This window comes from Calonectris borealis, chromosome 20 (genome assembly GCF_964195595.1).
Source record: "Calonectris borealis chromosome 20, bCalBor7.hap1.2, whole genome shotgun sequence".
Lineage (NCBI taxonomy): Eukaryota > Metazoa > Chordata > Aves > Procellariiformes > Procellariidae > Calonectris > Calonectris borealis.
The window spans coordinates 4,220,280-4,233,030 of record NC_134331.1 but is presented as its reverse complement, the minus strand read 5'-3'; the positions used below and the strand labels follow the sequence as shown (position 1 = coordinate 4,233,030).

The 12,751-nt window shown below is 40.8% G+C and overlaps 1 protein-coding gene across 28 annotated transcripts in view; it reads right to left on the bottom strand.

Moving 5' to 3' along the window:
* Positions 1 to 11,872, bottom strand: part of BPTF (bromodomain PHD finger transcription factor) — a 57,629-nt gene extending 45,757 nt beyond the window's left edge. For 26 of the 28 annotated variants that reach the window (XR_012676673.1, XR_012676674.1, XM_075169466.1 and 23 more), the window contains exon 1: positions 10,990 to 11,872. Coding sequence is in view for 24 of the 28 variants with exons in the window: in XM_075169466.1 (XP_075025567.1) it covers positions 10,990 to 11,632 (643 nt within the window). In the remaining 4 variants the exon portion in view is untranslated. The remainder of the gene's footprint in view (positions 1 to 10,989) is intronic. The other 2 variants (XM_075169489.1, XM_075169490.1) reach the window with 1 other exon arrangement.
* Positions 11,873 to 12,751: the final 879 nt, after the last annotated feature.

Sequence of the window (12,751 nt, the reverse complement as noted above, 5' to 3'; positions counted from 1 at the left end):
AATGAAGCTGTCCATAACAGCAATTTCATATGCATACTTTAATAAAAAGTGACATATATTACGCATTGTGTGATCTGAGACTGAAGAGTGACACAACCACTGTTCTGGAATTTTAAACTTCACATGAATAATTTCTCGATCAAATTCTGTGAATAACAGCCCCCCCAAAAATTACGGTTCAAAAATTACGAGATGAAGTAAGTTCCAGTCATCTTGGATGTTACCATTAAGAGGAAATGGTTGTCTGTGGCCTTTGTTCAACCCACCCTACTCCCTCTGATACTCCCATAAATACAGGAAATAAGTCTAATGGGGTGGGGGTGAAAGACCTGCTAAAGTAGGCAGATACCCAAAACCAGATTCTGCTGAATCTGAAAACTATCATTAAAACTTCACCACATAGAAAAGGGAAAAAAAAAAAAGTTACCAAAAAGAAAAGCTACCTTTAAGAAACATCTTGATGCGTAGTAGACAGTTTGCCAAATGATTCCAGAAGAAAAATAAATCAATCATTGAGCTAGTACGGCAAGATGACACTAGATATATCTCTCCCTCTCAAATTTTAAAGAATGAAATCTTATGCAACAAATTAGACACTCTGAAACAATATAGAAGATGAATTGCCAGATGTTTCCATTACAGAAGTAATGGGTCAACATCATCTGCGTATAAAAATAAATTTCCAAGTTTAGTTAAGTTTGAGTTCTGACTGTGGAAAATGAAAGAACGCCTGTATGACTGTCTTCCAATATGCTTCTGCACAAATCAGTGGAAAATGTTTAATCATGGCAAACACACAAAAACACAGGAGTTTCACAGCCAGGCACAAAGCAAAGTGTTCTTACAGCAAGGAATATCTAGATTAAACCCAACTTTTCTATCATCATGATCCAAAATCACATATGCATAAACCAGAGTTGGTTTCATTAAAAGACCCCAAAGGAAAACACAGACACGTGCACAGATTAAATTACTTTAGGGTCCTGAGGCTTCCTTCAATATTGCAGGACGGTGTAGGACCAGTCCTAGTAGGTGGTCATGCAAGACAACAACAATGCAGAACAGATATTCTGAAATCACTAATGGTCTTCACAGAGTCCAAATATCGCAAAAAGCTGGCAGAACTATAAACTAGGATTCTTTTCAGTGTTTGCAACTGTAGCAGAAAAAAGTGTCTGTCACACAGTAAAGCCATAGAAGAAACAGACCTTCAAGAGAGAAAGCAGCAAGAACGATAACCCTGGTTTACCTAAATTAATCAGGAGGGACAACCCCCCCCCAGTAATTTCAGGCAAAGATAAACCAGAATGAAGGAACATGGCTGAAATAAGCAAAGACTCCTTATTTCCTCTCATTTGTTGAGATTTTCCACTCTGAGAACAAAATTATAATTGACCTATGCATTATTTTTATCCTTCACTGAAAAAAACCAGACTCCCCATATACCATCTTTGTTGATGTCTCTTTCACAAGAGATAAACACTGATATATTTGTTACATCAAACTAACAGGAGAAGCAAAAAAAGAACCTTAAAACAAGGTATTCCTAATATTTTCTGAAAAAGTTAAAAAAGTTCTCTAACACTTCCTCTTAAAAAGGAGGCATACTGGTACAATTAGAGGTCTAGAATAGATGTGTTATCAGGACACAAAGATGTCACAATACCATAATAAAGAATTCTACTTTGGCACAAGTACAATGTAACAGTGTGGTTGCATTATTCACACCACTCTTCATCTTCTATTTAAATCAATTTACATATTTTCATATTTGCTTTGGTATAAAGCACAGAAATTTCAAAAGTAATTGTAAAACTAAGTTTAGACAATAAGGAAAAACATACTGCATTATAAAACGCATGCTTCATTTGTCCACTACTTTGTGTTATGCCTCACAGTATGAAGCACAGTTATTATATGACACCACTCAACACTCCCAATCCATACTGTAAATCGCACACCACATCTCAAGAGCTCAAATCATTTCTCTTTTCGGACACTGAACTGCTTTGAACAATTCTGCACTGCACATAATCTGGTTTCCAGAGCTAAAAAAGGAACGTATTCAAAGATGCAGAATATTTCAGAAAGAAACTGTACCCAGACATATTTTTCTTGAATGGCTTGCTGGCATAGTATTTCAAATCTTTCTACATTGTTTGTTTTTTTCCTTCCAATTTCACTTTCTATTCGTTATTGATATTTGCTATGCCTAGGCTGATCAGAACTTGAAGTCTAGAACTTTGAAGAATCACAGAGTGTGATTTGGAAATTCAGAAATTCCAAACAATTTCTGCTTAAACGTATTACTGTTTGATGCATAAACTGCAATCTCAAGAAACGTTCCAGATACCTTTAAAAAACAAACAAAAAAACCACCCAAAAAACCAAACCAACAAAACCAAGCAGTCTAATCTCCAGCGAAAAAGACGGACATTCTCTGCCAAGGTGCTCATAAATCTTGAAGCATTCTAAGTGGCTGTTGAACTTAAATTAAACGTGTAGGCCAATGGAATATGATATAATGATGTCAAAGTGCTATGCTATAGTCTCTGTTTTGAGCTGAAATTTTTTGTATTCTACTGGTTGGGTGGATAACCCCCTCCCTTGCCACTAGCTCAGACAGCTGAAGAAAGGCAGTTTTGAACTCCAAATAAGGACTCTAGGCTTGTTGGCAATTCTGATAACAACAATTTCTTCATTGCTAATTATCTGCAGTGTTCTGACATCCCATACAGCTCACACAATTAAGAAGCAGTTTCAGCTTCTGTGAAGGATTTTGAAGATCGCAGTTCATGTTTACCCAACTGTTCTTCATATACACAAAAAAAACCCCGAAAATTTTGAAAAGTTTTCCTACAACAAACATATCCAACTTTTCAAGTTCTTCACTTTCAAGGAAAATCTTCTCTTTTCCACAAGGCAAATTGTCCAACGCCTGAATTTGACATTCACTGGCAGACAAAAAAAAAAAAAACACCAAACGAAAAAGACTTTGGTCTCTTCAAACATTTGTATATTCAAATTATTTTATTTTACTTTTAATTATTTTAGAGATTCTAGGATTTGACAACACCTTTTTTTTTTCTTCCCCCCACTTGTCATTTGTCACAGATTTTGCCCTCCACAGAGAATTTTGAGTACTATCTGTGAGAAAAAGTATTAATTGAAATTTAATTAAATTGATTAAAAAATAATCAATGACCTCAATCTAAATATTTAAGAGAGAACTGCAAGCTTGTGTAGACTATACAATTGATGATTACACAATAACAAACATTTATTTTGATTTGGGACACTATATATGTGCATTACATTAATATGTATTTAAAATAATATATGGAAGTGAAATAGTATAACAAATTCAGTGCAATGACCACATTGAGCAGTCAACATAATTACACTGTTGCTCTCTTTTCTTAACTTTGTATTACTACATCACCTACTGCGATTAATATTTTTCAATTTATCTTGGTATAGTTTAAATAACTTCGGATAAATCATTTTTATGATTTGCCCTGAATAATTTCCCACTTGTGGAAATCTCTTCTTGTAGCAGCCGGTTTTTTTGTTTTAAATAGAAAAATGCAGTATGTACTACTTTGTCTAAAACAAAAAACACCAAGAGGATTCCAGAGCAGGTGTACTATCAGAAGTTGCTTCTCCTTTAAGCACCACCAGCACCTGACTGACTAGACTTTAAACTGAATCTAGATGTATCTACTCTCAATTAAAGCAAGTCAATGTACTCACACTGAAGTTTCCCAAAATGGACTCAAGTTTTATTACATGTAAATTGTATACTTCTAAGATAGTTTCTGTATATTAACCAAATCCCTGAATCAAATTCCACCTTCAAGTTTGAGCCAGTACAAAGAGAGAAAATGTCCACTTCTACGCATACAAATTCCATAGCTTTATTTGGAAGGATAAATTGATCTGCCAACAGCCTCCTGCTGCCACGACTGGACTATTTACAGGATCCAGATCATCTTGAGTGTCTCAGCATTATACTTCTATCTAGCATATGCTTCTTTTAAATCACATTCCTTCACTAGTTGTCTCCAAAAGTGATGAAGTAGTCTGCAATGGTTGCCTCTCCCTATTTTGAATTCTCTAGTTGAAGAGCTGCCTGTAATTAAGATTAAAGAGTAAACAATTTTATTCACATGGCACATTTAATTATAGATATTGATAATTATAGTCTACACTTACCAAATTCTATTAAAATAATTTATATTACAAATATTTAAGCAAAACACACTAATGATATTTGAAATAAAATGAAGTTACTGAACTGAAGTTACAGGCTGAGCACCCAAAACCAGAATTTACTGAAGCACTTTAAAAAACCAAACCCTTGCTTTATTTTTTTTTTTAATTTTCATCTATTCAACCTGTTTGATTCAAATGCTGACCCTTTCAAAATTTAGAAATGAAGTGGGGTTTAAAAGGACCAAAAAGCTTGTCTCCATTTTCATTCACATATTGAAAGAAGAAAAGGGAAAGTCACATCTATTCTTTAACTCTTTACCATAGGAGGATATGGAACTTAAAAATACTTTAATCACTTTTAACATATCTTCTGGTTTATGTAGACAGTTTTAAAACAAGAGTATTTGAATGAACTATTTACATCAGTGTCCAGAATACAGAAAGGTTGTACCATGACTAAATATGACTTTCATGCTCTTTATGCTTTAGTTGTATTCCAATTACCATACGCACGTAGCCTAACAAAAATCGAGTTTTGCCTTGTCTCACTTATGTTACATATCCCTTCACTCCAGATGTACAGTACCAATAAACACAGCCTTTCAGCACAACGTACTTCCAGTAACAGACTGGTGGATGGAGGTCCTACGTAACAAATATCCTGCTAGAACCACTGTCTTGTTTAAACAGGGCGAGTGGTAGCTGCACTACAAAGACCTAAAAAATAAGCACTGGTTCCAGCATTTCTTGATTAGAAAGCTCACAGTGGGTCTCATTTCTCTTCTCTAAAAACTTTCCCTTCCTCATAATTTCTCAGCACTTGGGCACCAGGACTCCAGCTTAGAGTTCCCGTTCTCAGTTGCAGTGAGAGGATAAACTTCATAGAGGATAGGGGAGAGAAGAGACAGACCGACGAGTTTCAGATACTTCAGTAATCTGTCACAGGAGGGTGGGGGGGAGTATAGAACAAACCCCCCACAGGCACACTCCACAAAATTGACCCCAGCAAGTGAAAAGACTTTCAATTTGTCCCCAATAAGAGATTAATTTTTGGCTTGAAGTTCCACAAGTCAAATCAAACTACACTACTCTTACATTAAAAGTCCATCTTTAGTAAAATAGAACCGAGTTGGTTTTGTTTTCCAGATCATGAGTCACTACAGAAACTTCTCAACATAAAGACCAATTGGCAGTTATATGATATCCTGGAAGCACGAGTACTGCTTAGAGAAGATATCCTCTCCTATGTTTTCCTTCCTCCTGGAAATTTTGGCTTTTGACTACCCTCCTAAACTCATTAAGACTACCCTATTTTTGTTGGTTTTAATGAACATACAAGAATCAGACATTTGCTGGCTCATATTACTACTTTGCACCAGGCAAATTTCAAATGAGAATGTACAGTAACACAAGTTCTTGATAGATATCACTGAGAAAACTGAAAACAGTTGATGAAAAATTCTCTTCTTTCACAGCAGAAGCATAAACTAGATATAGCTACATGTTTGTCACAGCAATATCCAAACTGGTTCCTTAATTAACAGTCAACCTCTTGGGAAAGCATTTGCTCAGCTTACACCAAAGAAGGAAAAGCAGTAAAATGAATCAGTTTAACATAAAATAAGAATATATTATGAAAAGCAGTACCAAAATAGAAAAATCCAGATCTTTTTCTTGGGATAGGCCAAAATTAAAGACTTTGACTTACACAAAACACTTTTTTTTCCTTTTAAAAATGCCAACATGACAATCAACATGTTTCTAATATTCACAAGTCAAATAATTTCTTCCAGAAAAATTTTCTGAAAGAATAAGATGCATTTGTAACTACTTGTAAGTGCAGCTCCAATTTGAATATTGCTCTGCAACAATCGTACCTAACTCAAATTTATTTCTTTTGCCTAGAAAAAGAAAAAAAAAAACAACCACAAACCAGATTAAACTTAAAGTCTAAACCGACTTTAAAAATGAGACACAAGCACCACAAAAGCTTTGGAAGTTGAAGCACAAAGGAAAAAATAACCAGTTACTAGACTAGATCCTGAGAGCATCTTCCTGAGAGGACCCATACTGCAGAAATTCTCATGTGCTCCTAAGTTAAGTTTGACTACTGCCTTGCGTTGTACAAAACTAGGTCTTTATGTTCTTTAAAAACTGGTTTAAAACTTTGAATCTTTTGGCTGTTGATTTTTTCAGTTTGTACATCTGTCAGTAATACACTTCTAAATCAAACTGGGGTTCTCTACTGATTTTACATGAAGAATTTAATTTCTCAACATTATGGCCATCAGTACACCCTCAGTAGGAGCCAGGAATACAAACCCCCTATATTCTAAGGCATCATTTTAACATTTGGATAACTAATGCAAGGCAAGTAGCACTTGAGATCCTACATTGTCATTCTGAGAAGTACTCAGAGTCACAGCGCTTTTGTGCCTAGAACCCGGGGCGGGGGGAGAATAAGTAGCACTAACATAACGATTTTCAGGAACATTCTGACAGACAATTTCTTAGTTGGGACACACTCAGGATAAGTTGTAACTGATTTCAGAACTTAGTGAGCCCTGAGAGCCGGCCCCAATCTAGTAAAACGCACATTTATTCACCTTACACCAGATCTATGTGATACAATGGTCAGCTATGGAATTTTACTGCAGACCTACAAAAAAAGTTTGCACAATAAACTCATCTGCAGTACATCAAATTATTCTACCTTTTACAACATACCTACTTTGATAATGGTACGGTATTTGCCGCATAGAGCTTTTTAAAAAGATGATGAAGTGACAAACACTCTCTTCAGATAAACTGCAAATTTGCATGTCAATACAACAGAATCAGCCACAGATTTACTCGTTTGGCCTTCTACACAATTTCTTTGCTAGGACTCGTCTTCTACATTTTTCATGACTGGCATGATGAACTAGTGATAGTTCCTCTAGAGTACAAATCAAAGTTCAGATTACTAAATGGTAAAATAAGAGCATGCCAGATTTCATTTAGAGAACAGGGTACCCCCTAGGTAAGATGTTTGGGAGGCTGGTAAATCTTCTCACGTGACAGACAAAAGAGGCTGCATATCTTACTCTCGTTATCTCAATGTCTCCACTTAAAAAATTGTTCAAGACCATGAAAATGCGTTAAGATATAAAATTACTACAGACACACGAAATGCAGCACCTCATTTCCAGTTAAACTCTGGAGATAAAAGCACACTGGTGAAGTAACTGGTTAACAGGACTCATGGTCAATCACTGTAAATGCTCAGACTAGCAAAATCCATCTAAAAATTTTATGTATTTTAAGATAAATCTTTTGCCTCACAACTCCATTGTTGTGCATTTACTTGTTAGATAGACTGATGATCATCTCAGCCAAAATGTAGATGTGTAGCTCTTCCTAAAGCTAGTTTTCCAAGTTTTTGATGAAGAAAATCAAGAAACAGAAAAAAGGAAGAACTTACAGGCATCTTAATTAAATCCTTATTTTATATTCTGCAACATACGGAAAATACTTGATATCTATAATGCAATTGTGACAAGCCTAAAGTGGAACTTACAGTGGACAGGTAATGGCAAAACTATTCAGTGATACAAGATATATAGGACACCTATCCTAAAAGTACATCTACCTTCTGGGGATACAAAGGGATAAGAGAGAAGGGACATTACACACACACACACACAATCCCTCCATGAAAGTCTGTCCAGCAGAAAAAAAAGCAATGATAAATGTCATATGCATTCACACAATAAGCCTTTACTGTACCATTACTAAGCATTATATCAAAAGGTATTTTACCATTCCTATGGTTTTGCTTCTTTAAATACTTCAATAATAATATAGTAAAAAAGTACTCCTACATCCAAGTTCAAGATATATCGTAAACTTCCCAGCAGAGCACAAAAATTGAGCCCTTCTTGGCTAGAGACATTGCACTGTGATCTTTTAATTCATTGTTCAATGTAAGTTTGAAAAAAATGTAAAAAGTCTGTCACCCATTTAAATGGGATGTGATTTACATGTAAAACCTTGGTTGGTAGGAAAGTTTGATTGGGATTGCAATTTTTCAACACCCTGCTCTCAAAAAATAAAACTCTTCAGCCCCTAAGACTACATCCTGAAAGTGGTAGTAATTCAGGCTGCACGTGATTGAGAGAAGATTAAGTATAGAACGATCATTCATCGTCTCTTCTAGTAGAAAAAACCTAGCGGGCACCGCACGATTCTGTCAGGGGCCAGTTTAAAACAATGGAGGACACACTCCTTCAAGCCCTCCAGTTAACCACAGGAACTTTGTCACTGTATATTACAATTTGTCTGGTTTGAAGACAAATATATGAAAGAAAAAAAAAAACATATCTAAACATAGCTAAAGACCAGCATGCACCTGAGTCAAAGAGCAGTGGAGCCCATGAAGGAACTCTGAAGACATATCACTGTATGCTTGCCCTATTCTGAACACTCTTCTCTGCACTGGCCGCTCTCAGATAAAGAGATACTGAGGTTAGGTGAATCTTTTTCCTTGCCTATCAATGCTGTTGTAATGTCAAGTATCCCTTCCTGGATTATGATAAGACTAAGATTTCAATTAGTGGCATCAATGTGTAGCAGGGCTCACAACGTAGATAGTTGTTCAGCAGAAACAAGACACACACTGAGCTGATCGAATGAAAAGTTCGTACTTTCTTTGCAAAAGGGCAAGAGCATGTCTGCCAGAGAGGGAAGGAGGGACGGAGACCTTTAGGCAAATACAGAACTAATGAGAACTGCCAGTAAATTGCCAAAATAACAACGTAAATGTTTTAACGATCAAATACTCAGCATAAAAAAAAGACACATAAGGATGAAAATGCTTAAACTTATCTTTAAAAAGATAACCGATGTTACCCTGACCAAGTGAGAAATAAACATATAAATTATCAAAATGGTTTCTGATACACCTAAATACCACATAAAACCTGTCTACGCTTGCACAACAATGCACACAGAGGTATCTTGTTATTTGCCAGAACACTTAAGTACATTTCAAAAATTGAATACACCCATACTCTGTAGAACTCATTTTAAACCTGGATGCTCATGTAAAAAATATTTGCCTGACCTAGCCAATTAAAATAATACAAAAATATTCTTTCCCTGACAAAAGCACCCCCCAAAAAAGTAATAAAAAATAAAGTTACCACAACTAAGCAGAAAATGAAGAGTTAAAAGTCCAGACAGTACTTTAGTTTTTTTTCTTCTGTGAAGCCAGACCTCAATCTTTAAAGTAATAAATATTCAAAAAATTTCAATTTGATTGCAGGACACCCCTGCAACAGGTAGACTACCACCTTCAAAAATTATCTCTAAATTAAATCCATTTAGTAATGTATGTACTTATTTTGATTCATTTAGGTTCCTGAGCATACGGATATAGATTAAAAAAAAAATATATAGACAGACATACAGAGTTTTTTTAAAGAACTATTATGAAGTCACATAATGAGCTGATACCATTAACTCATCAAAATAAAAACAAATGACACATCTAGTCGCCAGTACTTCCCCCTTTTAAAAAGTCATCAGCTAACTACTCAAAACTACACTCCTTTTTAAATTAAGATGCAATGCATTTACACCAACAACCTGTTCCTCCCCCCTTCCAAACTGGCCAAATACTTATACAACAGCAGTATTTGTTATCCTGCAGCTCAATTCAGAAACACTCCTAGGTTATCCCTAAGTTTAACCACTCTCCTGGTTCAGAGACTTAAAAAAAAAAAATACACTCTAAGCTTGAACTCCATTCCGGAATGAATTCAAATAAATGCAAAGTGCTTAAGTTTAGATAAAAGAATTTTTGAAGCTTGCAACCCACATGGTTAATGAACTAATTAAGGACAAACAGAAGTACAGGCCTTAAAAATCTGAGCCCAAATTTGCCACTAGAGGTTAAAAAAAAAAATCACAATGATGTTTAACGAGTTTTAACCCCAACATGAGTTTTAAAGGTTGCCATACCTTAAGATAAGTACAGTATTTAAAACCAAGACTTTTGACTCAACCTCCACCTTTTACTCTTTGTGTTTAACTAAAACTAGGTTTACACCCTTGCAATGAGGCCCTGTGCACTTTTCCCCAAACTATAACAATGCAATCTCCATTTTGAACAATGCACCTCATTTCCCTCCTTGGAAAGCTAGTTTTGTCTTAAAGCCAGTAAATGCTGGATCCAGTTCTACCTCTGATTTCAAGAGCCTGAAAATTTTCAGTGTTTATGCTTGGGTTTTTTTTTAGGCCACTTCAAGTTGCATGTGCTTCCTTTCCTTTTAACATCAAGTTATATTTGCAAGCACAAGCCATCCTTTCCTGTATATATTTGAAAGGATCTCTTTACAAGGCATTCATCTCGTTTCCCTTGTTTTTAAATATTAAGTAAATGCTCCATACACTTTTGACTTGTTTGCAACATGTTCTGGTGTATCATGCATTTCTGCAGTCCCCAGAATCTCCATGCATATTCGCAAAGCATCCCCTTGTTACAGTATGTACTGCCCTCCCTCCCTCCCTCCCTCCTCTCAGTGCATGTGTTTGTAAGCATCTTCTAATGTTCCCTGCATCCGTGGGGTTGCCAGTCGTTAATTTGCATACCCCTCTCTCCCTGTGAGTGCTTGCAGGCATCCCTTACATACACGCATGGGAGGAAGAATGCGTGCAGACTGTATTTGCAAACCTAGAGGGAGCATGTGGGGTGCCCTCGACTTGTTTTAGTTCATCCCACTGACTCTCTACCTGGGGTGCTGCTGTAGGTGCTGTGGCTCCTGAAGCTGCTCTCAGTGCAATAACTGGCATCGTCTTCATCCTCCATCTCTTCAGGGTAGTCAGAGTCGTCGTCGTCGTCCTCCTCCTCCATTATCTCCTCCTCCTCTTCCTCCTCGGAGTCCTGGTTATCCTCAGGGTCTCCCTCCTCTTCCTCCTCGGACACCATGCTCTCCTCCTCCTCTTCACTCTCATGATCATCGTACACCACTTTGCTGATGCTCCTCCTGGACGAGGCAGCCCTGCCTTGGCTGTTGCAGCTGCCTCCTCCGCCTCCTCCCCCTGCTCCTCCAGCCCCAGCCCTGCCCCTACCCTTACCGCTGCTGCCTCCCCCACCAGGGGTGCTGCTGCTGCCGCTGCCTCCCTTCCTCTTGCTGCCCCCCCTGGGGGAGGCGGTGGCGGGGGAAGAGGCCTGGGCAGCCCCGGCTCCCTTCTGCTTGGGCCCCGCCGTCTCCGCCTGGGCCGAGGTCGCCCACCTGCCGCGGCTGCTGCCCCGCTGCCGGGACCTCAGCCCCCCGATGGGGCCCGCCGGGGCGGGCGGAGCCGGGGAGCTCGCCTGAGCGGTGGCCGCCGCCGGCTGCTGCTGCTTGGGCGGCCTGCCTCGCCGGCCCCGCATCTCTGGGCGCTGGCCGAGGGGGGAAGGGAAGGGGAAGGAAGGCTCGGGAGGGCGCTCGGAGTCCGGACAGGCGGCTACAGGGAAGCTCCCCCCCCTGCGAGGGATCCGGGCCGGGGAGGGGGGCCGCCGAGCTGTGAGGGCCGAGGGCTCAATCCGAATTGCCGGCGTCCCGCTCCGGATCGCCACCGGCCGCCATCTTGTTTCTTCGTCTCTGCCTCGGCTCGCTCCGCTCTGACTGGGGGAAGCGGCGGCGGCAGCAGGCCCCGAGCGCCCCACGTGACCGGCCGCGCCCGCCCGCCGCCGCTAGGGGGCGCCGCCGTAGCCGGCCGCGAGAGCCATGTTGGAGCCGGCGCGCTGGGCGGCTCCGCGCCCCCCGGCTGCCCCCGCCGCGCTGCCCGGCCGCTGCCCGCCCCACCGCCGCGTCCTCCGCGCTCTATCTGCCGCCTTCCCCCCCCACCGGCACACAGTGTGCCCCCCCAGCTCACCGCCACCTGTCACGAGGCGCTGCCCCGCCACCGCCGCCCACCGCGAGGCTCTCCTCAGCCCCGGCGCCGGGCGCTCCCGGGTCGCCCCGCCGCGCTGCCCCGCCAGCGGCTGAAGCTGCCCCGCGGCCGCCGCCCCCCGCGCCCCCCTCGGACTCACCGTCTCCCCACACCTGAATAGCGACGCCCGTTACCGATCCTCTCTCCCAGAGCTCGACCCGCGCCCTAAGGGGAGCCCCCCGGGCTGCCACCCCTCAGCTCCAAGACCCACGGCTTCAGCCGGCCGCGCACCCCCGCAGGGGACAGCTGTGAGCGCAGGTAGGCGACGAGCTCTGTCCTCCCCTCCGCCCGGGCAGGGGCTCATCACAGGGCTCTCCCCCCCCGCAGCGCCCGCCAAAACCAGAGCCAGCAGGTCTCCCCTCAGGAGAGGTTTCCCTCCTTCACCGCGCTGAGGCGGCGGCGGCCGCCCTCCCCCGGCACCAAGCAGGCCCCCTTGACCGCTGCCACCTTCATCTCTTGCCGTGTTTTAAATCTTCACCCATTATGCAGAAATTAAAACCCTCTTACAGCTCACCATTACCTAGCCAAGGTCGGTATAAAGCAAAACAGACCGAGGAGATCACACAGGGCCCTACCA